Source organism: Athene noctua, chromosome 1 (genome assembly GCF_965140245.1).
Source record: "Athene noctua chromosome 1, bAthNoc1.hap1.1, whole genome shotgun sequence".
Classification (NCBI taxonomy): domain Eukaryota; kingdom Metazoa; phylum Chordata; class Aves; order Strigiformes; family Strigidae; genus Athene; species Athene noctua.
In genome coordinates this window covers 181,669,328-181,695,193 of record NC_134037.1, presented here as the reverse complement: position 1 = coordinate 181,695,193, position 25,866 = coordinate 181,669,328, and the positions used below count along the sequence as shown (strand labels likewise).

General features: G+C 40.5%; 1 protein-coding gene across 2 annotated transcripts in view; it reads right to left on the bottom strand.

The window, feature by feature from the left end:
- Positions 1-11,996, bottom strand: part of GEMIN8 (gem nuclear organelle associated protein 8) — a 34,367-nt gene extending 22,371 nt beyond the window's left edge. For both annotated transcript variants that reach the window (XM_074906965.1, XM_074906975.1), the window contains exons 1-4: positions 11,910-11,996; positions 11,054-11,105; positions 7,523-7,559; positions 4,357-4,783 (exon numbers count right to left, since the gene is read on the bottom strand). In XM_074906965.1, coding sequence (XP_074763066.1) covers positions 4,357-4,783; positions 7,523-7,525 — 430 coding nt within the window. In that variant the 5' untranslated portion in view covers positions 7,526-7,559; positions 11,054-11,105; positions 11,910-11,996. The remainder of the gene's footprint in view (positions 1-4,356; positions 4,784-7,522; positions 7,560-11,053; positions 11,106-11,909) is intronic.
- Positions 11,997-25,866: the final 13,870 nt, after the last annotated feature.

Genomic DNA, 25,866 nt, shown 5'->3' with positions numbered 1-25,866 from the left:
CTTTCAGAGAAAAAGAAACCCAAGGGAAAAAAACCTACAATTGCAGATTTGGAACAAAGATCTTCATTCACCATTTCCTTTCCATTTTTTTATAAAGGTTTTCCATCTGCAATGAAAATTTCAAGTTGAGACAACATTATTTTGGGAAAAGCTGGAGGGTATGTGTGGGCAATACAGACGGAGGCTTTAATGGAAAAAAATAGTCTGACCATTAACAACTGACAGACTATTATTCTTCAGTAGTGAACTGACATGATGGTACTTTGCCTTTTTTTTAAATAAAGGATACTGTCTCATTGCCTGTTGACTACCACAGAATGGTTCTCAATGTACTTGCAATGCTGTATTCACTCAATTAGTCATTTTATCTTATACGTAAAAAGAGAACAAAGAAAAACAGCATAAACTACACATTTCAAAGGCTAAATTTAAAAGTTTAATAAATATGTGCCATTAGAGAATTTACAGAATTGTTAGGCCTGTGAATTTTCCTTTCTTGTTTTTTTGTCCTTTTAATTCTTGCAAAAAATAAAAAGGTAACTTACTGTATTCTGTCCTCTACATCTAGGATGCCTGAAGAATTCAGTATACTACCTAGGTCTGACAGGTACGGTAACCCAGAAAAATAACTACATGTTTTTCAACAGACCGAAGAAAGACTTTTAAATACAACTAAAAACATCCCCAAGCAGCACAGTATATTAGCATCACCAGTTACAAGAAGAACCAGAACAACAGACTAGCCTGACAAGAAAACCCACTTAAAAATAGAATGTCTAGATAATTATGATTGCATATGGAGAAACAATTGAAGAGGAAAGAAATTAAAACTCTCTGTAAGGGATTTTAACCAAATGCACTGTATATCTAGAATATGAGATAAGTTTGTAGTGCATTAATATGTCTGAGTTGATACAGCCTGAGCAAAACTCTGCTCACAATTACTTCAGGGCATTCCAGGAACACATAACTTGACTGCAACCCATGACATGAATATAAAAACTAGTAAGAATTTGACATGAATTCAAAGATAAAAAAATAGATCTTTTTAAAAGAAGTTGTTGGTGAACAACTGTATCACTGCTGAAGTGTTAAATCATGCAGCAAGGCTCAGAGTTTGCCAGTTTCAAAGGCTTTACTGTGCAAGTCATCCAATCCCTGCAAATGCCCACTGTGAAAACAAACAAAATCACTACAGAAGTGAAGAATCTGCTTGTTCTTCAAGTTTGTGGCAGTTACCGAAAAATTAAGTAAACCTGAAGTTTTCTTCTTTGGCTAGTCTGACGTAATGGCTGTTTCATCTTTGAAAATCTTCTATTTGCAATTAACATTAATGCTTGTACATCACCATCCAGACACAAATACCTTTCCCACCTACACCTCAGGTCTACAGAAGCCTTCCACAGTTAAAGTTTGCGAGATCTTACCCTCTGATGTCTGTGATCACGTTCACCTCCAGCAGACTCTAGATCAGGCATTAGAAGTGAAGAGTCTGACATCAGCTAGGATTCATTTTCATCCATTTGATTATCCTTCTACATGTTGATGAGACATGGATCATGTGTGGAAACGAGCTATATCTTACTTGGTAAACCAAGACTCTCATTATGCATGTTCAAAATAGCAGTATTAATGCTGTGTAGTATTTCCTAATTTAGCAGGGCTTGAAAACACCTGACTAATGGAAGTCATCCTTCACAAAGATAAATCAGACCTCCGCCCTCTGTACCCCTTCCTTAAGTGCCAAATCCCCCTTTCTATTTGTCCTATTGCTCTTCTTTTCCCATGTGTCTCACACATCGATAAGTTGCCAATAGACATATATCAAACTCTTGCATAGCACTCATTTTAAAACAAGAGCAAGCCAGGTGTCTTCTCCCAAGTGCATATCAAGGTGCAGGGGTCAAAGGCTGTGAACTCTGCCTGGAGCCCCTTATTTATGCAGAGAAAGAAAACATGAAAGACAGCCTTCCCCTTAACATTCCCTAACAGCTGGCTTATACCTCAACTGATCATCAAGGTCACTATTGGTACTTTGCTTTGACATATGCGAACATTAAGTTTATAGAAAATTTAAAACTCTTACCTAAGAGCATTACAGATGTCTCTTCCAGACATGGATGCCTACATTTCAGGCATTACTGAGCTTTATAGTGCCCAAATTTCTCTACAAATCTACTCCTAAATTGGGGGACAGGTAGCCCAGGATGTAGTCTGGGAATAAAAGGAAAAGGCATCAGAGAGGAAATACTTAGGTAACTGTGGGCTTCTTTTGTGGATGAATTATCTCCATCTTCTTGAGCATTGATACAGAATGGCAATCATTCTTCAGCACAGTATTAAAGATGTAACGTGGCAGTGTCATTATGGATTGCAGCTTAATAAACCCCTAAATTTAATTTTGTTCGGAAAGAGAATTCCGGAAAATTACTAACACTACCTCCTAAAGTAGAGTAGTACTGCCTCCAACACAGTCTCCATACCAGCTCATTTCTACACCATCAGGGAAAAAAAGATTTTTCCCCTCTTCCTGCTGCTTATGTTTCTTCTTTTGATAAAATTCAACAGATTTAAAAATGGGTACTATTTTCCTTTTGCACCACCACACAAGAAAAAATTATTTCTGAACAAGATCATACTGTATTTTTAATTACTCACAAAATTAGCATTTAGATAGCAGCATTCACCCAAGAGTTCTGTGGCACTTTTAAATTTCAATTAAATCAAGTACTTGTTTACTTTTTCATGCTTTGAGGAATTGCAGAAGATTATTATTACTACCCTCACTTTATCAGGGAAACTACTACAGAAACTGAAGACGGCATTAGCTAAAGACCAGATTCTGCTTAAATTTGCATGAAGATGCAAAATAGTGCCACTAAAGTGAACAGAGTTACACTTACCCAGAACTAGGCACACAGCAGAGACCTAATTATTCCAGAAGGCTCCTAGTACCACTGTGGTAGAAGGAACAAAAGTAAAATCTGTATTTGGAGTCACAAACCTCTTCCCAATTCACCTGCTCATCATAAAGAATCAAATCCTATTTTTAGCAACAACAGCCAGTGAGGGGTCAAGAAGAGATTATATAGATATACCAAGGTCATATAGGATATTTGCAACAGAGAACATATCTGAGCCCAGATTTCCTAATTTCCAGGTTACCACTTTAATCACTCGCGTATCTTTAAACCCCACTAACCATAGACACAAAATAAATCCAAAGAAAATGTCCTGCATTTCCAGAAGTAGCTGAGTACCTTAAAGAATCCTGTACCTTATCCAAGGAACATTTCAATAGAGAACACCAAGCCAATCCTGCAAAAGCATGATGAGAAAGGGATGCATGTTAGGGACTATTGCTGAGCTCCTCAACTCACTTTCCTCTGCTAACTACATCACTTGTGCATCATACTGATGGGAAGTGTGAAGTTAGGGAGAAGTGTTTCAGCTCACTGGATACCTTCTGATCAAAGAACTTAACACAATATTTCTCTCTCCCAATCACTGCCTTTATTATGCATTTTTAGAACATGTCCCTTAAACATTCATTCTGGGCATTTCCTATTGGAGTCATGTGGGAAGAATTTTCATCATCATGCTGCTTTTGTAAAACAGATAATAAATTTGCCTGCAACCTTTGTATATGCAGCAAAGTGTCAATAAAGTAGTACAGCATAACTTTCTATTTCTTTTAAGGATATCACAAAACCAAAAATGACCAATACCTCTGAGGATCAAGACCAGAGAAAAAACTTAAGTGTTTGGCTTATATTCCCTGCTTAAAGACTTACTTAGGTCCATATCAAGATGTAAACCAAAGAGAAACTTGTGGTATAGTACAGAATGAAGAGTACCCTAGGGATGCAGGGGGAAAAGAAAAATGTCATAAAGTTTCACCATTGGGTTAGCCAAAGAATAACAAAACAAAATGGCTGCTCCACGTTATAACATACATTGAGGCTTATGCTAAGGTTCAGTGATGTAGTAAAGCACTTCCTGTGGGTTTCCCTCTCAAACATATAGCATGTTAATTAAATTTAACCATAAAAATTTCAGAGTTTTTTCCTTCAGCACTGAAGATGAGTATTATTTTCTGGACAAATGTGTTTTTCTCCTCTTTGCAGTCATAATTTTCTCTCTCTCCTACCAAAAAACCCTGCAAACATTTTCTGAGACATTTCTAATGAATGGTACTTAAGCATGCCCACCAGCTTTCCCTACTTCATTCCACTTGACTTGCTCATTTGCAGTGTCTATTGCTGTGGATTCTTACAAAACCTGTAAATGTTGAAAGCATTCATCACTCATTATGGCCACCAAGTACCAGAAAACATAGAACAAGCATGGACTTACGCAGTTCTTCCCGGTGCCTCTCTGTCTGTGCAAAAAACTGGCGAAGCTCCTCTGTGATCTCCATGTTACTCAAGTCATATTCTATCTCCCCTTCAGACTCGGAGTCCTCCTCCATTTCACAGTCTCTGTCAGGATCCTCCCTGCCTTGGTGAGCATTTGCGTACTGCTGAGCTCCTCCACGGTACAGAGCTCTGCCATATGGGCTATAGCTGGAAGAATATTTTTGGGTATGTCTGAGATCATTCCCATCCCAATCTGAGTAGCGGCTACTTGGAGAGGCTGCAGAAGGATGGCACGGCAGGTGATAAAAGGACTCCATGGCTTTCCTGTAGGCTCTCTGGTGTCTACGCATCCAGCGCATGGCTAAGTCATAGTGCTTCCAGTATCTTGCATACACTTGCTGAGAATACCATGGCTCAGTGTCTTCCTGTGGCCAAAACACGGGGGAAGAGGGAAAGAACACCAAAAAAACAGGCGGGGGGTGGGGGGGAGAAAATGAATAGTAAATGAGGGGAGAAACACTGTAAACGTAAGTGCAAAGTCTGCCTTTTAATTATCAGTCATCCTTTTCCTATCATAAAACATACAGATATGAAAGAGGACAAGTATTAACACAGTAAAAGTGAACTACACTTCGTTACTCTTACAAGAGGTTGCTGTTCATCAAGCAACTACCAGTGAAGAATTAGCAGTAGAGAAGTTGTAGTGCCCAGAAGGTGTTTTCCAAATGTTTGTGTTACTACAGTGGCAATTAGTTCTTTTTAGGGAATATGCTGTGTGGATATATTCCACAATTCCTTAGCTGCTCATGTGAGTGGTAAGAACTGAATTATTCCAAGGTGTATGTATTACAACCTACACCTGATTTCCAAATCCGCAGACAGAAAACACAAGAGATTAAAATTCCTCCATATTAAACAAAGGCATTCATTTTATCCAGTAACATACTTCCTCCATCTGCCTGCCAAAATAAGTTTCTCAGAAAAGGTCAAATGGCAATTCAGCCAAGTTCATATATCCATCATGGCCTCTATCAAAAACAAGACTGTATTTAGCCTAGTGCAAGCTGCCAGTAAATCTCTCTTTTGTACTCATCAGCAACCAACATATGAAAAGGGGTAATAAAGTACCACTGGTAAATGACACAGAAAAATAGTTGTATAGAATGAAACATACTGTAAACACACCTTCTTTGTCTTCCAGCTAATCTCAGTTTTCCTGAAAAAACAGTTTCATGCTGTTCTGATTTCACCAGCAACTACGAAGCCCCACAGTTCCTCTAGCCTTAAGCCCCTTCCCTACAGGCCATTTCATCTCCCTCCTCATCCTACTCTCAAAAAGAGGGGATAATAGAGGATCTTAAAAGAAGGCCATAAAGTAAACTAGAGCCTGGAACAAGTAAGATAAATAGCAAATATTTTCTTCTTTCCCCTACATCTTAATTTCCATAGAAAATCTTTTATCTGGGCCAAAACGGAATGCCTGGACTTTAAACTGGAAGAATTTTAATTAAGCCATGTTTTGGGAAACACTCAAAACTATGGCAAGATTAGCTAAGGTTTTCAGAGATGAATGTAACATCTACAGTCCTTTATTTGTGTTTTTTTTAAAAAAGGGCATACAAGAGAAAAATCTTTCTTTAAGTGTGTTTTCTTAATCTGTGCTAGCACCATTCTGTAGCCTTAAAAGAATGATTCTCTGGAAAAAAAAAAAAAAATCCCAAAACAAAACAGAACAAACCAACCAACCTAAGAACTACTTTCCATTTCATGCTAACAATATCCAGAGAGGTTAATTTCATTTACTTACATTTGTTTTCACTTTCTGGTTCTTGGGCAATAATGCAAATGCTCAAGTTTGGAATAATTGCAGCTTCCATGTTTCCCTTCTTTCTGCAAAACTGAGCCCATTATCCCATAAGAGATCTATAAATGCTCTCTTTTTCCAAGGTCATTGGTAACTGCTCTCAGAAATAAAATACTTCTGGCTAATAGAGTCAATAAAGAAAACCCACAACAAACTTGCATTTCTTAAGATACTTCTGATCAAAAATTACACCCTAATTGTGAAGGGCTCAGCTACATGATTTAAAATTCCAGACAAACTATCTTTCCTGAAAAGTAACAATTCATGGAGGTCAAACTTCATTCCGATTCTCCTCTGGGTCTAACATTGCACTGCTACAAGACCATGCATTTCAGAGTACTTATTCCTAAGATGAGTGGGTGCAAGAAAAGCATTTGCTTTCCATATGGAATTTCTTCATTCTTAATCATCCAACCACCTAAAAGCTAGGATGAACAATGTTTTATTTACTGTTCTTGCTTTGCTTAAGAATGTCACACAGACTCCTCATCCTTCGGCAGGCAGATGAGAATGTCCTGTTGTCAAATCTGATACATTCACAGGTTACTTTTAGAACATTTTGTCTATTTTTCCCCTACTTAAAAATCCAGTTTTGGAACATCATGAAGCTTGACAAAAGCAGGTATCTCGTACATTCTATGTATTTCCAAAGAAGACAACATACTCTTTTAAAGCTCAAAAATTATCTCCAGTTCTTCTAAAATGTTTCTAAAAAGGGCCTTGATCACTTTACTGAAAGGTCTGGAATCCAGCTGGCTGATTTGTCTAGCTGACTAGCTTCAGTTGTTAATTTAGGGGAAATGAAGACAAAAAGCCAGTTCACATAGACAGAACTGTGATGCTGGTGCCTGTCCAACTACTTTTTGTGGCTTTTTTGTTGAAAGTGACCCCTGAAAACCCTTTTTACATTTGAATTTTAAAAATACATCTGTTAAAAAAGAAATTACAGAAATGTTTTACATTGGGGTGGAAAAGGGAAAGGGACACTTTAAAGTCTAACTTATTTCTATGTCTGTGCTTTTTCAGCTGCAGAATAAATGGAAATAAGAGATTTCCTCAAGGAAACAAAAGCTATAAATCTAAGACAAATGAACAGAGTCCTCTTATTTTCCTGTTATGTCTCTGGAGTCTTCCCAGGAGTAGACAAATCAAATTGCTGTTGTAATGTGAATTCTGTTTTCGAAGCTTTCATATCTAATTTTTACATGTCTGCAGTAACAGTTCCATAGAAGTGTTTATATGCATTTTGTATATAAAATGTGACTAACTTATCACACACAAACCCATAAAGATCGCTTACCATCTCTTGTAAAGTTTGTTCTGGTGATCAAGGTGAACTAGAAAAGAAAACAATAGGTTTTTAATTCATAAAAATGTATGTATGAAGATGGTCACAAACACTGAATATATTTTTGTTAAACTTGGAACACTACGGCCTACAGCTATTACGTATCTCTGTTGTGGCTAGCTGAAGTTTCTTATTTATAGTTTTTGATTAGAATCAGTAAAAATCCCATTCCTTGGAATTTTCCACTAGAATAAGAAGGTTAAAAGGGAACTTTCTACACAATGCAGCCTAAAATGGTAGGACTGAACAAACACTTTTTTTCCTATTACCTTTCTTTTCTATTTTCTCCCACACTTTATGCTTCCACAACCTTTGTTTTCCAAATTAACGCCAAACAAAAATCATAAACTTAAGTGAAACACACTGTTCTCACTTTAGTGGTGTCTGCACAGGGACATCTATAAAATAAGCAGTTACCATTAAATGATTAAACCCATCTTGACTCCTTTCAAATAGTAAGTTTTCTGTTTAGACCTATGGTGCACTTATAACCACATACAACCCCTTTTTTCACTCTATTTCTCTTTTTTTTTTGGACATCTGATCCTGCCTCCCGTAAAGAAAACGCAAGAGGGAAGGAAGGAAAAAAAAAAAAAAAAAAAAAAAGTCAAAGGCAGGGGGAGAAGAGAGGGATCTAAAACCACCGAGCAGGATTTATAATTACCATCATTTTCAGTGTGATTTACCAGCACGAATCACTGAGAAATATTCTGAATCCCCTCCCTATCTGACAATTATTTTATCATTACATTAAAATGTTAGCTGCTTCATCCACATATTTCTCCTGACACTCTCACCCTCAACTTGAACGTTAGGTGATTGCCAGTGAAAGGTAACAGAGACTCAGTAACACTGAGCTACCATTGCTACCCCTAAGACATGGTCAAATGTTATTCCCAGCAACACCGGAATACAGCCAAGACAGCACTTACAACTGTTGTAATTTATACCAGCATAAAACTAGGATTTTTCAAAATGCATATGAATACAGTACATACACCAGCTGTGTTCTGCCTCATATTTAACAATACTGATTAAACAGCAACTTCTTGTCTCTTAAGACAAGCCATCCCGCGTGAAAGAAGAATGGGGATGGGCCATGTTCAATGAAAATGCAAATTATGCAGCTACCACAAAGGCAAATTATTGCCCTTCACAAAGCCCACACTAAGCTCAAACCCACAATCCCTTGGTCACACCAACCTATCTACAAGAAGCCCTACATACATGAGCAGTCCCGCTGCAATCAATGGGACGACTCATGCGAGCAACAGATTGCAGGATTAGGCATTAGGCAGCCAAAAAATGTGCTCTCCTGCCTGCTTGTAGGAAGAAAAAAACCTCATGCTGAGGTCACTGTAAAACACTGTAGTGACTTGTAACACTTGAAACCCACACATACATTAAAAACTCCTGGGCTATCCCTCTTTGTTCTTTTCAAACATCTCATTTCCCATGCTAGCCCTCTTCAAAACTTCCATCTCCATTCTCATGGCATACACACATATTTTTCATCCCTTTCCCATATACATCTGGATACTGTCAAGGTTACCATAATGTCTTTTTCTCATACTTAAAAACCTAAATCGACGGTAACCAATTCTTCCATTTTCCACTTCAGGAAAAGTATGTTTATTTTATTTTCATGTTCACTCTAACTTATACATGACAAAAGAGTCTTTGAACTAGCTTCAGCATAAGCAGGAATCAGGTTCAGATTTTACTGCTTTTAAAAGACTATTTACATTAAGTGGTGAAGTCTGATACTTTATTATTAATACGCAACATGTACATATGCTCTCTGAAGGGGAAGGAGGGGAAAAACCCTGGCAAAATTATACAACTATATTAGTTTACCAAATATGAAAAACCTGTTTTGCCAAGCACAGACACTTTAATTATTTTCATAAATCATTTATGAAACATTAGATTACAAATATAAAGCGAAGCATAACAATGTTGAAAGCTGGGCCACTAAATTAAGAATGAGTTTGGTTTGTTTTCAGTGGAATTACTCTTCCAAAACAAAATACATAAAATATGAAACATGACAAGCAGCAGAAAATAAATGTAATAACTGTACTTTTATAACTTATACTTTTAAAAACAAATATGGAAGCAACTTAACATATGAAACTCACCAGCAAATGTAGACTTTAAAATGAGATATTTGTTTGCCTGTGCTGACCATTAATGATGGAAAAGTTATTTTTTGACAAATGTTATGACTTCCTTTTCTCAGTTTTAAAATATTTCCTGACTGATAATTAAATATAGATCTACTCCCTTTCATCAGAAACATGCCTGTCTCCTTAACAACCTGAAGCAGGTAAGCATCAGTGAAAATAAAGAACTCTGATCAAAGCAGTGACAGCATTTAATTCCACCGGAATCAAAAGAAGTTGAGACAATGTCTGTCGTATTGTGAGACACAACCATGAAATACTGGTTTTTATAACTCGGTAATGTAATTCATCCTTGGGGATCGAAGTCCCTCTAGTGGTGTGTTGGATACAGTGCTGCCACATGGCTGCCGTACCGGGGTCGACAGGCACAGCTCAGAAAGTCCTACCAGTGCGGGATCAGGGAGGGTTTGACTTTCTTCAGAACACCGATGAACACAAGATTAATTAACCTGTAGCATGATATTAAGGTAAAAATATAAAAAAGGACAGCTGGCCACATCCTTTGCCCACTGCTGCTTTTGTCCCTGCTCCTTTAGCCTGTGAGAAGTACCTTCTTGAGTCAGGCCAGAGTGTCCCTAACACTCCCCTATCCAGCTTCTGGCAATGGGCAGTAAGAGATGCTCAGTAAAATATAACACTAGAGTACACATCCAGGAATTACTTTCTCAGGTACATTTCTCCTGATTTCAGCCAGTGGCAGTTCAGATAGTTTTTTTAGCTCCAAAGTGCTTTTAGTATTTAGAGACAGAACATGTCATTTCTCTGAACCCACGAATACTACATGTTTCCACAACATCCCATGGAAGTAAGTTTCACAATTTACGGTGTTAAACATCAATTTGTGCTGCGTATTCTGAACTCACCCTACTACATACTCTCCAAAGATATTTGAAGAGTTCAGTAAGAAAAGCATGCCATGTAACATCAAAAGTGTGCGTCTTCCCACAAACGTGCGTTTCATTTTATACTTCTCATGTTTATTCTTGGTGCAGAATTACCACCAGAAAATAAAAGTCTAAAAAGTGTTCTGACGCTCTGTGCTTCAGATTAATACTGTGCACTGCTGGTATATGATAATACTGAAGGGCCCTAGTTACAGTTACACAGAAATAAAAGCCTGTGATTGCTAAGACAGTTGAGAGTACAAGTTGTTTCCTTTAAAAAGAAAAAAAGGTAAAAATTCCCAACTCTATACAGCGCATTCTTGTTTGTGAATGGTTTAAATACGAGACGCTTAGAATACAGTTATGGCTGCTCATATCCCAACAGGAGAGTCAGTTGAGCTGTGAAGGCCTACCTATCACTGCGGTGTCTTCACAGCAGTGTCTTTCCACCAACAGTTGTAATTCCTGCGAATGGAAGGGAAACAAATTACACATAAGAGAAAATTATGTTCATTGCAGGGACAATCCACATTTACTGCCAACAAAGCATGCAGAGCAAACTTCAGTGTATTATGGCTCTTTTGACCCGAGCAGAGCTTGAGACAGCGTAGTCCTCTGCTGCTCCAAAAGAAGAGGATCTGTCTTCTCTGAGATCCAGCACACAAACCCAAAAGCTATCTGGACCAAAAATCAGAGGTCAAAAGTGAAGTGCTAAAAGCTGTACAATCATTAGTAGCCCCAGTTAGTTTATGTTTCATATATGGCTTGTCAGTTTAGTCAGTGAATGAGGAAGAGGACGAAACTTTTACACTATTGCTTTTGCAGGGAAAATTAATTTCCTAGTCTCACAGATGCTGTGCCCAGACTCAGGTCAATGACTTTAATGACCACAAACCCGATGAGCAGCTCTCGCCTCTGCCAACTAGGGCAAACAACTAAATCCGAGGGCTGGCAGGAAAACAAACCCTCACGCCCAGGCTCACCCCGGCGCCAACCCCCCGCACACAGAGGACCCCTCTCGCCCGAGCTCCCGCACCGCCGCCTCAGGCCGGAGGTCGCAATCTTACAGAGGAAAGGAAAGGAAAGGAAAGGGAAAGCCCCGAGGCCGTACAGCCGGTCGGCGTGCCATGAACCGCGCCTCTCCGACCCCGCGCTCCGAAGGCGGAACTCCCTCCCGAGCTGTCCGCTTGCCCGCTCGCGCCACCGCTCGCCCCGGCTGCCCGGCCCGCAGCCCGCGCAGAGACAGGGACACCAGCGTCCCGCACCCACCCGGGCAGCCTGTGGCTCCGGTGGGCCAGGGGAGCCGAGCGCTGCCGCCTGCGCTGCCTCCTCCCTCCCTTCCGGCGCGGACGAGCGGGGCGGAGCGAGCGGCGCTTCCTGCCGCCGCTTCCGCCCGGCCACTGCCCGGTCCGGCGGCGCCATCTTGCGGGGCCGAGGGGGAGGCGGTTGCGGGGTCCGGCTTCCCGCGGGCGGCCCTGGGCCCCCGGCGCGGCGGCCGTCCCTTCTGCGGGAGTGGTGGGCGCGCTGCGCCGTGAAGCCACTTGCCCGCCACCGGGATGGTGCTGCGAGCTCCTGGGGTCCGGTCGGCCCCTCGGTACCTCCCAGAGCGTGTCCAGTACTCTGCAAGGCGCGTTATTACTCAGAACCGGGCTGTGCTGTGGTGCGACTTCGCCTCTGATTCTTTTTCTCCCGATTCATTTCTAAGCTTCCTGTTAAGGTTCTCTACGGCTACTGAGCTACTATTTTCACGGGACTGTGCGTGAGCAGCCTGTTTGGGGCCTGTCACAGCCAGTGAAGCAGGGATTTCTTTTTTCCCTTGTGCACCATTTTAGGCAATATAGGTTAAATTCGCTTGCTATTATCCGGTATTGTAATGTTGTTTTGTGTTTCTGCATGGTCAGTAAAAGCCTCAGCTTTACCGTACTGAGTAGCACGGTGCCCTCACAGACTGTGCCACCCCATCCCCTGTGCCCTTCTCCAGACAACTCACGGATGGGCCATACAGCTTGAGACCACCACAGCTAATGGTTATTTCTGCTCTCCGCTTTCCTTGCTTCTAATTAATACTTCCAGTACAAGAAACTTTTTACTCCCATTTTTTTAGCTCTCCTGTTGTGCTTACCACCCTAACTGCTTGCCTACTTAAAATCCCAGCAGACCATATTGAGACAATTTTCCTTTGTTACCTGCTTGAATTAAAAAACTCCATTGTGAAACATTACTCCACTTTAAAAAGCACACGTATTGAGGCTCCTTCACATAGCAAGTTTCTGCATTTATCTCCCACATATCTACTGAAGTTATTCTTTGAAATAATTTCTACTAATTTACCTGGTATGGGCATCAGTTTTAATAGTTCATACAATCTTAAGATGTTTTTAGGAACCTGTTTTACTAATGTCATTAGCTACCTTGTACTCTTCTACTGAGAACTTCAACTGATACAACCCGATAACTGCGTTCAAGAATAATTCAGAATTAATTCGGTTCTGTGTTCCTTGCAGAACTCTTGGGGAAATACTCTCTGGCCCTGCAGATCTGCTGTTGCTCAATTTCTCTGTTTTGTCACCTGGTCTACAAACACTTCAGGTGAGAAAGATGCTCTAATACACCTCTCAACATGCCAGCATAGGAGCTACTCCAGGTTTCTCTATGATGAATACAGATGCAAAAAAACCCTGAACCCACCATGACTTACTATCCAAATCTTTTGAATGTTTGAATCAGAACAGGCAGCAACAAGGCACAACAAATCAAGAAATGGATCAATCCTTTTTAAATTGCTGTCATATCCTTCAGCTCGTATACTTTACCTGGTATACTTTTCCTTCCCAAGATCATTCTGATTCTGATTATGGCTCCTGCAGCAACAATGGACCAGTTCACATACATATCACTTTGAATTGTCTAATCAATGATACTTATAGTGGATAGATCTAAAACAATTTGTGTGTAGGTACTGAATTTGATCATCTTCCCACCAAGCTGCATGGCAGTGCAGTTGCTGGTCGTCACATTGAGATGTACATTTTTTCATCAGCAGCATTTGAGTGCAGCGGCCAAAATAACGAATCAGAGTGTTCTTTCTTTCTGCAGGGCAGGGGCCATTTATTTTTCCAACAGTACATACTTAACACTCTCGTTAAAGCTCTTACTTCATAATTAGCAAATCAGCAATCAGACAGCTATCTACCTTTGCTCCTATCAGCATAAGACCACTCTAACACGCACTGTGCAGACCAATCAACTTCTTGTTCACGCAGCAGTAACTTTTCCCAGTTCAGTGTTGGAGCTGTCTGTTGTTTTTCCCTGCCACCTTAGCACAACTCGACAGTTGCTTATCTTTCTTCCAAGGCCTGGTTTTCATCAAAGCCCAGCTGCTTTTCAGGGGTTGCACAGAGCTGACAGGCCAGTGTCACATTTGAGTAATACCATTATATCTGGTCTCTTCAGATAATTAAATTAGAAACAAAATTGGACATTGTTTTATTTGTTATCAAGTATGAAATCTCAGATTTGAAGAAGTATACACTTCTTTGCTGCACCAGTTTACTCCTTTAGCACAAATATGGTAGAAGTGCTAGAGGAGGTAGTCTGGCAATGATGGCCCTGCTGTGGAACACACAAGAGTTTAATTATAAGAAGTAAATATGCTGAACATTCTCAGCATAAGAGCAGTAAATCATCCCTCTTAAAACTCTAGCGGCTTCTCCATCATCTATGTTTTCTTGTCCTCCAGCTCCTGTGTCATTGTATGGTTTCCTATGGGAGTTAGGTGTCTGTGTAGAACTGAGAAGTCTAGATTCTACAGTGGTCTTTAACTGTGGTCCTGTTCAGCCTCTGCATAACAAGTGTTTTGTGATTTCTATGTGTGTGGCCAAAAACAGAAGAGGTCTATTATGCAATTGCCAGCGTGCTTTTTCTTGTGAGCACCTAATGGACTCAAAGACTTTTCCATCTTTTCTTGCTCCCCTCTGATCTGGATATTTGTACAGACAGGTCTGGGCTGATTTATGCTCACAGATTCGTGCCTGCTTTTACACATGGCAAACTGATGGCTGAAAGTTGTGGACAGCAGAACACCTAGGTTAACTCAAAGAGTCAGTAAGGTTAAAAAATGGTATTAGACAAATCATACAAGGAGTATGTCAGCAAGAGACAGTTCTGGCTTAGGAAGTCTGTGCACTAAGAGCGAGCTGCTGTATGCTTGCCCCGTTTATTCCTGAGGACGCTTGACATTGGCCACTCTCAGAGACAGTGTAATGGACTGGATAGACCTTGAGTTGGAGTCAGTAAAGGATTCTTATGTTACTTATATCTTAAAATGAAGGCATGCATTACTGCTGAACTGCTGTACTTTGTATGGGAAAAAGGCATCAAGGCAAACTGCACAAAGGTATGGCATGTGTGTTGGCTTTATTAAGGTTATCAATCTCAGGCAAAGACTTCAAGTAATGCATTACTGATGCTGCAGCGTAGATTTTGAAAATGTGGTTGTGCTGTTCTTAGTTTTGTAATATTTCAGTTTAGAATATGACTTTATTGGATAGTGTTATTTGTATGTAAATTGTACATCCTCCTTGTTCACTGCTTCCTACTTACTCCCTTCTACCTTCCTTATGTATATTTGCGATGGCACACATGGTCTGTGTGGGACTACAGAAAAGTTATCATCTACCTTATGGGATCTACACAAATATCACATTAAATAATCTGATTATATGTGTTCTGTGAGCAGTGAGATCAGTACTTTCTGCCTACTGAAGAGTGATTTCTTTTTTCATGTTTCACTCGATCACTTTCACTGGATCACTTCTGAATCTTTCACTTCACAAAATATCTCCTGATGTAAGAGCTATGTTTTTCTTAGAAGCCCATGTAGATCTTTCATATATTTAAAGTCTACCTTTTATCAGAGAAGGAGCAGCTTGGCAGAAAGGTTTGCTTTTAAAGGCCACCCCCTTATGCAGTCCCTCACACAACCCAACAGTAAAGAAGGTCTCACGTTAACTCTTGATTTGTAAATCCTTTCCTTCTACACCCATGATACATGAAAAATGTAATCTGGGTCTAGAATCTGGTGAATACACCAGCAATTTCTTTCCCAAAGCTAATGCTGGTGAAGAAACGATGGCTCCTATTGATTCCAATGTGAGAACTTCCCTCCCAGGTTTGGGGCCAGAAGCATCACAAGGGAGGTTTGGTTTTACTGATCAGTTTTATCCCCAGTGTCCCATAAAATAACACGTTCCTCTTGAACTGCTTTTTCCTACAGCTGTGTTCCTTGCAGCTTTCAGTGTTGCTCCAATGGTTGAATATTAGTCTAGAAACAAGCTGAAAATAAGGATGATGTTTCCTGGCAAGAGAATGAAATGTTAGACTAGAACAACTATTAGAGTAGGGAAATCTTGTCATAAGAAGCAGCATTTGCAGTTGTCAAGTCTAGACATCTAAGAGAGCATTTGTCAGCTACTTAGATTCATTAATTAGCCAATTAATTTAATTAACTTATGCTTTAGGAAGCAAGGGGTGTAATGACTGGAGCTTTGTGAAAAAAAAAAAAATGTAGCAAGTTTAAATCTGTAACATACTTTATTGCTTGTATAAGCTGAAAAGAGCATTCCAGGCATCAGATCTGAAAGGGTGGTAGTTTCCAGCAAGGGGGAACGATGATAGGAAGTTGAAAATTAGACACCAACCTCTTTTTCTTGTACCACTGTTCAAGCAATATACATCTGTCACACGCAAATGTGTGGTTCTGTTAAACTTCTGCAAATTTGTATGGAGACCATTATTTTGCAAAGATTGTGTTATTGAGTGTTGTTCTACTGAGGTAAGCATAATCCAAAATAAATCACCTTTAGAACTGTAGAATAATTATTGACTGGTCTAAGTGTTGAAATTATTGATTCTGCTTGTCTTTTTTTAAGACAAAATTGTATTTAACATTACATTATTTGTAGCAGATTTTCAACCATGATGCAAATCCTGGTTTTGGATTAAAACAAATCCTACTTAAGTCTAGCTCTTGTGTAATCTGAATCTACAATTTATAAAATTTATAGGAAAAGATTGATATCCCTTTCTGGGGGATGTGTGTGTTTGTGTGCAGGAAACTATATGTGAGACTGCTCCTACTTAACTCTAGCTTTCTGAAATGGGAAAGGGACAGGCTACTGGAGGCAGAGTTGGGGGGGAAGAGGTAGAAACATCTTAAAGACAGTTTTACTGCCAAAGAAGATATGAAATCCAGCTAGACTTCTGAAACACGTCACCACTCTTATCGGACGTTAGATGTAGGTAATACCTCTCTTCTGTCATACCCGTGGCCTCATTGTGCGTGGATACAAGTTAATGAATTAAAAATCAGCAGCACCTCTGAAGACTTTTTCCACTGGATAAGGGAAAGGTATTCCTTTTGCTGTCTTTATGTGCTTACTTACAGTGTGACAGTAATCTCTATACCTAAGCTAGTCACTCTTCAGGTCCCATTATGGCTGTGGACAAATCACAGTAATGCTTTTTGGGTGCTGTTCATCTGTTGTATGTTGGTTATCTACTTTGGGGTGAAATGAATCACACCTCAGAAGTGCTTGTTTCTTCCACTGATTTTCAAGGAAGCCTGAGGCAGTTCTCACTAGGTGCTCTCATTGCAGGTGTATATCATTAACCAGATAAATCCCATTGAGAAAAACAAGAAAAGTGCAAAAAGTTGGTAAAGGAAAATGTGGCAACGATTATAAAAGATAAAAGCCAACCTAAGCCAATAGATGGCAGCGTTGTAAATGGAAATGCAGAACCCTCTGCCTGAAACAGCGGAGTTGGGGAGTCTAAACTGGTTGCTCTGGAGGAGTAAATATATGCCAAATAACCCTGACTCGTGTACCTCTGACTTGCTAAAATATGCTGTCTTCTTTTAGCTTTCAGATGGCACAAAGTCTCCCTTTTCCACGAAAGCTAACAAAGGGACCTTGTGCTATCCAGATTTTGAGAGTCTGAAAAGCAGCAAAGGACTGAACACTCAGTTAATTTTTAAATTTGCATTTCTGGAAGCTTAACACTGGAACATTTGGCATAGCACCTCACAATGCTTTAGATCAGAATTTTATGTAGTAATCTTATGCAGTATAACACATAATAAAACATTCTAATGATACATTTTCATCATGTCTTTGAATTTTATTTTGTTGGGTTTTAGTAATTGGATTTATTTTATGTATCTTTGTTAATTTTGGAACTACTATACAGCAACAGCATTTAAAGTTTTTAGTTAGGAAATACAGATGACATTGTGCTGTTTCTCTTGTCTAGAAAAAAATTGAATTGTTTCAGATTCATCATCAGTTAATTCAGAAAAGTCATTAATAATGTCAGATGTGCTTTAAATGCAGGCAGTCAGCAGGTAACCTGTGAAGAGGCCACAGTAGGAATGAAGACTGTAAGACTTCAAAAGTTGTGGGTCAGGTGTTGGTTCCTTTGCTCAAGGAGAGACTCAGTGCCTTGATCAGATTGGGGAAGAGTTGTGTAGCCAAATGGCTGTGGGCAAGCGGTGAGGGATGGGACTGTGTCTCCTGGTAAATCCTGTGCTTGTTCTGTCTAGGCTGAATAGCTTCCACCCCATCAGCAATTCTCCCCGCTTAAGTGCTACTATGTACAAAGTAAGTGTCTATTTGATACCAGCCTCTCATGCCTGAACATAGCCCTAAGAAACCGTGTGACATCAAACTTCTTGCGGGTTAAACTGTCACTGTACCTGGCTTCCTTATTCCCCTTCTTCTTCTGCTTTTTGTAACATTACTAAGCCTCAAAAGATTCCTGAGTACATATGGAATGCACACATAGATATACTGAAATACCCCCCTAATTATTAGAATTTAGTCCACAAAACGCAGGATATCTAAGTTAATGCCCCAAACTAGTATTTAATCCACTCAGTTGTATGTTAGTGTTGTAAGATTTTGCAAATGATTTGTGACAAATAATGATTAAATAACATTCAGCATTTTAATACAGGGTTGGTTTGGTTTTTTTTTCTGCTTTGACAAGCATGGCATATTAGGAATACAGCTGGTTTCCTAAAAGAATTTGTAGGCCTTTGTGGTTTTTATTTGTGCACTGAATTTTTTCATTGGTCTTTGAAATATCATGAACTGCCTAGGAGGTATGGGTATGCAGATTCTGCCAAAATGACCAGGCATTTACATGTGGAAAGACTTTGTACAAATCCCGTGTCTTGGGATCAGGCTTGTTCATTATTGTGCATATGATAAGTTCTGCATAACCTTAAAAATCAGACTTCAGTTGATCAGAGGTTAGTCACAGACATGCTGAATAACACTTTGAATTCACTTAAAATTGCTCAGCTGCGTACTTTGTCAGGCCTTGTAGCTGTTTGATTTATTAGCATTGCCTGCTGTCATCTTTCTTATTTTCTTCCTTTCTTCTATTATTTCTGTACCTACCTGTTGTGTCCACAGCTATTAATGCTAGCTGCTTCTTCGTGAGCCATAGCTCGCTCTCACTTTGAGTTGTCATTGCAAACTGCCTCACTGGTGGTGTTTCCATGACCTTTTGAATTTCCACAATTGTAAGTGGCTGTGCTTAGTACAGTGGGTGATAATAATTCTACACATAGCTGCACCTAGATCCTGAGGCAGACCACAGCATGCTGACTGATCTTCCTGCTACAAGAGAGCTTTGGGGAGGCAAAAGGCTTTGTCTGTGTTATCTATATTCTCTGCTATAAAAGGCTTTAGTCACAGATGCTTTGAACTGAGACTAGAAGTGCATTGAGAGGCAGCGCAGAATATAGATTAGGTGCGTACGCATGTTGACCTGCCCCAAATAAGGGGAGGCTGCCTGATCCTGCAAATGCATTGCTCAGTCTCCGCAGGACTGAGAATGACAAGATGCCTGTTACACCGCCCCAAGAGCTACAGAAAGTTCCACACACCGGGACAGGAGATGGCCATGGCTCTTGAGTTAGGTGCACAGGTGGATTGCAACCCAGCAAGGTCAGTCTCAGCAGCTTCTTCTATCAGTTAAGAATTTAGATGACCCACGAGCTGTGGGGCCAGCACAACGCTGAGAGGTACGGCTTTGATGGAGGAGCCATATCTGAACTGCCCATAAGTCTCCTGTAGTCAAGGAGCTACCTGTGGCTCTTTAGTGTTAGATTTCCTGAGGTTTTCCAGGGTAGCTACTTAGGGGTCAAAATTAGATTCGTGAAACGTGAAACAGTCAGGAGTTGACTAACAGGTAGTACAGTGAAGAAAGACAGATGTAGTAGAGGACATAAGTGCATGACTTTTAAGTGCTTAATCCACAAGGTAGGTTCCAAAGCTGAAAGCCATGTCTGAGATTTTCTGTTCAACCCAGGGAGGCAGCTGGGTGCCCCAGAGGGTTACCTGAAAAAACGTTGTATTGATATCTGTGTTTATTCTACCAACTTTAAGCTTCCAGTTTAGGAAGTAGCTGTACTTCCTTTATAGTCAGTGAAGACCTGCACCTCCAGGAGTCAGATGTCCTACCTAGCATCTGAGCTAAGCTCTCTGGAAATGGCTGCCTCCATTGACCTCAGACCAAACCTAGGTACAAGCTTAGGTACTTCTGCTCTGTATTTAAAGGTAGATGAGAAAAAGGTGGAGAAACCATAGTGTGAAGACATCTTTATCTGCAGCTGTTCTCTCAAAAAACCGACACATCTCTCTTAGGCGGCAATAAAAAGTCATGATGAATGTGCCCCTTCTGATTATAGAATAGCTTTCTGAGTACATCAGTTCCTTGGAAAATGAGACATCTGGGTTTAATTCCCCTCTAAGCCTCAGAGGCTTAATATCCCCAGGAGAACAAACAAACCACTTACCTCTCGCTGACCTTGAAAGCCCTACTCCTGTTTATAGGCCAGCATCAACATTTTGTTTTTCATTCCAGCTTTTGTATATGTCCACAGACATTATTTGGCAAGCCATTCTGCTGGCTTTGCCAGAGATATTGCAGTGCTCCAGACACAAATATTTTGGCCAACTTAGAGAAAAAAAACAGGCAAAGTGACTTGAAATGTAGAGGAATAAATGACATGTTTGTTGCAGAAGAAATGAGTAATCATGAGAAAAATAGGTAGGTTCATAAATTTTAAATATTTTGAGCACCGACGGTTTATTTTATTTGTCTAACCATGAATTGGACCCAGGTTCTCTGTATAATTACCTCCATTATGTTATTTCAATGACAATGCTTTCCTGGGTTGATGTTTTCATAGACGTATTTGCTATTGCTTTCAGTGCAATTTGTTCTTGTGCAGAAGTACCTGAGGACCTGCCACAGTGGGTTCTCTCTAGGACTGAGGGCTTAAGAAGGGAAACAACTTTCCTCAAGAAAATTTGTGTGAGGAGGGCTGGGAGACCTGAGTCATGTCGACCTTGCCTTCAGTATGTTCTCAGGTCTTGCTCATGGAATCTGACTATTGGTGATCTGTGGGAAGCTGATTTCTGCTTCTGGGCAGGAGAGGTGAAATCTAAGTCCTGGAAATGTCAGAAGTATGTGTTCATACATTGTATGGTAGATGCCCAGCAAGGCCTCTGCTATTAAGAAAGGTTGGATCCACTATTTATGGGTGTACTGCTGATTTGCTAATGTACAGGAAAACCGAGGCAGCTTGGACAGATGAGATTTCTTATACAGCAAATATGCTACTTCTTCAGCATCCCTATCTAGTTCTAGGTTTGGCTGAGCAGGTGCTGTTGAGTTGCATTATGCATAGGCAACAAAACCTCGGGAGCCTCCTCACATGCAGCAGTACAGAAACTCCAGACAAATGGATATATCCCTCAAGTTTTCTCTACCAAAAATTCCCAAATCAGAAAAAAGAGCTTGTCCAGGAGAGCCTAGCTGCATGCCAGCCCAAAGGAGTGGCCTATATGCAACATGTAGATACTGTTGATTTGGGAGACACGGATTCCTACTGAGCATCAAATCCTGAAGGCTTCATTTCATTTTCTCTCCTCAGTCCTGGGTCAAAACTGAAGAAAAGTTGAATGAAAATTTTAGGATGTGGCAAGTATTGATACAGAGTAGCATTGGAAACTCTCAGAATATTTTTGTTAAATCTAAATAAAATATCTTTGTACAGAAACAGGTTTTGTAACATTGAAAGCAAGCATATTTGTCTTTGAGAATTCATTTATTTTTGCTTCTCAGTCTCATTATCTGGGTTACATTTGACTAAGACATTCTGGCTTGAAGTCCCAGTAAATTCTAAGAATCCTGAAGGATGAAAAAATGTGAACTTTAAACCAAGCTTTTTAAAAAGAAGCTTGGTACATATCACACTTCTAGGTTGACTCCTGTTGATCCTGTGTACTTTTAAGCTTTCTGCCACTTGAATAATCCTGGTATTGTTGCCTTGGTCACTTTGTTAAACTTCTTAAGCAAAGCCTGGGCATCTTAGAAACAGGGCTTTAATGCCTATAAGCCTGAACTAGCCAGGAGCAATGGTGATCCATTGGTGTCCCTCACACTTCCTCAGAGCTCTGTGTGGGGATGCAGTTTTGGTAAGTGTTACAGAATATGACAATCACAGAATCACAGAATCGTCTAGATTGGAAAAGACCTTGGAGATCATCTAGTCCAACCATCAACCTAATATTGACAGTTCCCAACTACACCATATCCCTCAGCTCTATGTCAACTCTACTCTTAAACACCTCCAGGGATGGGGGCTCCACCACCTCCCTGGGCAGCCCATCCCAATGCCTAACAACCCGTTCTGTAAAGAAATGCTTCCTAATATCCAGTCTAAAACTTCCCTGGCACAACTTGAGGCCATTACCTCTTGTCCTGTCGCTTGTTATTTGGTTAAAGAGACTCATCCCCAGTTCTCTGCACCCTCCTTTCAGGTAGCTGTAGAGGGCGATGAGGTCTCCCCTCAGCCTCCTCTTCTCCAGACTAAACACCCCCAGTTACCTCAGCCGATCCTCGTACGACCTGTGCTCCAGACCCTGCACCAGCTTCGTTGCCCTTCTCTGGACACGCTCGAGTCATTCAATGTCCTTTTTGTAGTGAGGGGCCCAAAACTGAACACAGGAATCGAGGTGCGGCCTCACCAGTGCCGAGCACAGGGGTAAGATCCCTTCCCTGTCCCTGCTGGCCACGCTATTGCTGACACAAGCCAGGATGCCATTGGCCTTCTTGGCCACCTGGGCACACTGCTGGCTCCTGTTCATCGGGCTGTCGATCAACACCACCAGGTCCCTCTCTGACTGGCAGCTCTCCAGCCACTCCTCCCCAAGCCTGTAGCGCTGCTGGGGGTTGTTGTGGCCCAAGGGCAGCCCCCGGCATTTGGCCTTATTGAAACTCCTCCAGTTGGGCTCAGCCCATGGCTTCAGCCTGTCCAGGTCTCTCTGCAGAGCCTCCCTACCCTCGAGCAGATCAACACTCCCACCCAACTGGGTGTCATCTGCAAACTGACTGAGGGTGCACTCGATCCCCTCGTCTAGATCATCAATAAAGATGTTAAACAGGAGTGGCCCCAAAACTGAACCAAAATCAGAACCAGAGTGTCTTCAGTTTTCTCCTTGCTCTGGAACTGTCCTTGGGCTTGGAGTGCCCAGAATCATCCTTCTGCAGCAATATCTCTTCTTCCAGAGTTTCTGCTCTGGCATGTAGCCCGCTTTATGCCTCCTGTCCTGGACTCACCTCTGCTTCTTTACTTAGATCAAAGTTCTCTGTATCAATTAAAACTTACATCGGCCTTCTCAAATGATCCAGGTTCCCACCTGATAGTCCCCTGCTTGGTTACATCTCTCTTGAAATTTAGGTTTAGGAAAGCAGCTGGCCAGTGTGATAATGAACATTTCGTTCCATGAAATTTCCATCTGAAGAGAGGTTGACAATTTAATGGCTGGAAGAGTTCAGTCAGTCTGTGGACTGCATGCTGACTCCTTTTCTGGGGTATCCTGGAGATGGGGAGACAGCCTGAAGTGGGCTGTATGTACTGCTCTGGGAGCTCACAGCCTCTTCTCTGCCCTTCTCCCTCCTGAAGACTCTCCATCATGAGGCTGAGGATGAAATGTATTTATTGCAACTGATATGTTCAAGGCCTTCTTGCTATGATCTGAGATGTGCATGTGAAGTCCTTTAGGAGACCTGATGCACATGCACAGTCCCACCACGTCTCCAGAAGTGATGTATATGATGGTGCACATAGTGACTATGGTAGAGGAAGGACCCTGTTAATGCTCCTAAGATACTGCATGTTTGAGTATATAAGTGAGAAAGTTAGTGTTGAATAGCTGCTGAATATCTCCATAACAGTTTATGTGACACATGCTGGCAGAAAGATGGCACAACTGCTCAGCTGTTAGCTCTGAATCACCATCCTTTGGAACTTCAGTACAAAATAAAAATGAAGAGATAAAACAACCAAAGGAGAGGGAAGACGAACTCCATGTATGAAGTGAAATTGCAGTCTTTACAAATTAAACACAGGAAATTCATAATATCAAGCTGTTTTTAAATCGCACATACAGAGATTCCACAAAGCATTGCATAACCATTTACAGCCAGTCACACTGAAGTAATAGGCACAAGCTTTGAAATTCCTGATTCTTTTATCCCCAGAGAAGCTGAGCATTTAGTTTATTACTGGTATCATCCTTCATACAATTTCTTCGGAGAAGTCAATGAAGGACTAATGACCTGGCTATATCAGTCATACTGGCATGAATTGGGCCAGCATTCAGTAGTGACCCTCTAAAGACAGTAAAAGTCATACAAGTGCAGGTACTGCTTTTGCAAATACTGGATGATAAATGGAGGTGGCATTCATTCCCAAATAAGTAATTATGAAGTGCTCATCCATTCTCTGTTAATTTAAAATTTCTTTGCAAGTTTTATCTTCCCAGTTCGGTATCCTATGATTTACATCTGAAGCATCTCCCTGTTAAAAGACAGCTTGCTATTTCCAGGGAGACTCCTATAGAATGAATAATGAAGTACTTTTTATTAAATGGCTGTGAAAATCAAAATCTCACTACCAGTATTTCATGGAGGGTTTATTTTACAAGGAGATGCACATGGGATTGAACCAGTGTGACAAGAAATCTTCAGAAGTAGAGATGATAATCTGCCTCTACAAAATGAGAGAAATGCTGGTGTGATAAATAATACTGACTTTCAAAAGCAAAAGCAATATTTACCTGTTGAATTTCCCAGGCTTGTATAGACACACAATATTACCAGACAAACCAGTTATTACTTCACTTCTGTTATTTCTTATTATACTTACTGTATGTTGCACCCAGAGACACTGGATCAGTTGTGATATACACTATACAAACACCACATACACAAACCAACTAATCTGCTAACATAGAAATGAATATGAATGCAATCCTATTGTGGGAAACGAGATGGAGATGGTTATTTGTATTCTAAGTAGTTGGAAGGTGTTCAAATGCTGCTATAATGAATACAGTATGACATAAGTGGATAGATCCAGAGGTGGTTCCAGAGAGTTATTCCTGAGAACGTAATTCCACTCTACACATTAGCATTCTGTGATACATTTAACCAAAAATATAAAAATGCTTGTGCATTTGCATTGTTATTTTATGGGTTTATGAGGACACTGTAAAACTCCTTAGTTGAGATTTTTTTTTAATATATAAAATACTGTTCCTAGGAAGTAACATCTAATCGCTGAGAACACAAACACTGCAAATCCTTCTCAGAATCCTTCTGGATGGCTTAGCTTGTACAGAATTACCAAGGATTATTTTATTACTATTGGTTTAATAGTGTTTGGTTTTTAGAAGATACTTTCATGAACTAATGTAACCATCTTTTTAGTTTTTGCCCTTTTTCAGAATGGCTGTGACCTGTTATTACTGTGAAAAGCAGGGAGGCCAAGCTGTCCTCAGGTAAGATTGATAGTTTTTGTAGTGTCTTTGGAGTACTACGTTCATCTTCAGGTAAGGTAGCCACCTTTGCAGCTGCAATTACTCTTGAGTTTATGCCATTTACCTCAGCCGAAACACTCTTGCTACTAGAGAAGGTGTATGGGTGAGCCAGCTCTTAGGATTAGAGAGAAGACAGCAAGAGGAGAGCCATGTTTACTTGCAAGAGTGAGCTCTAGAGGAAGAAAAGGCAGCAGTATGACAGCATATTTGTAGGGCAGTGGTAGGAGATGCAAACTGTTGGTGGATGTGGTGCCAAGATCTACACT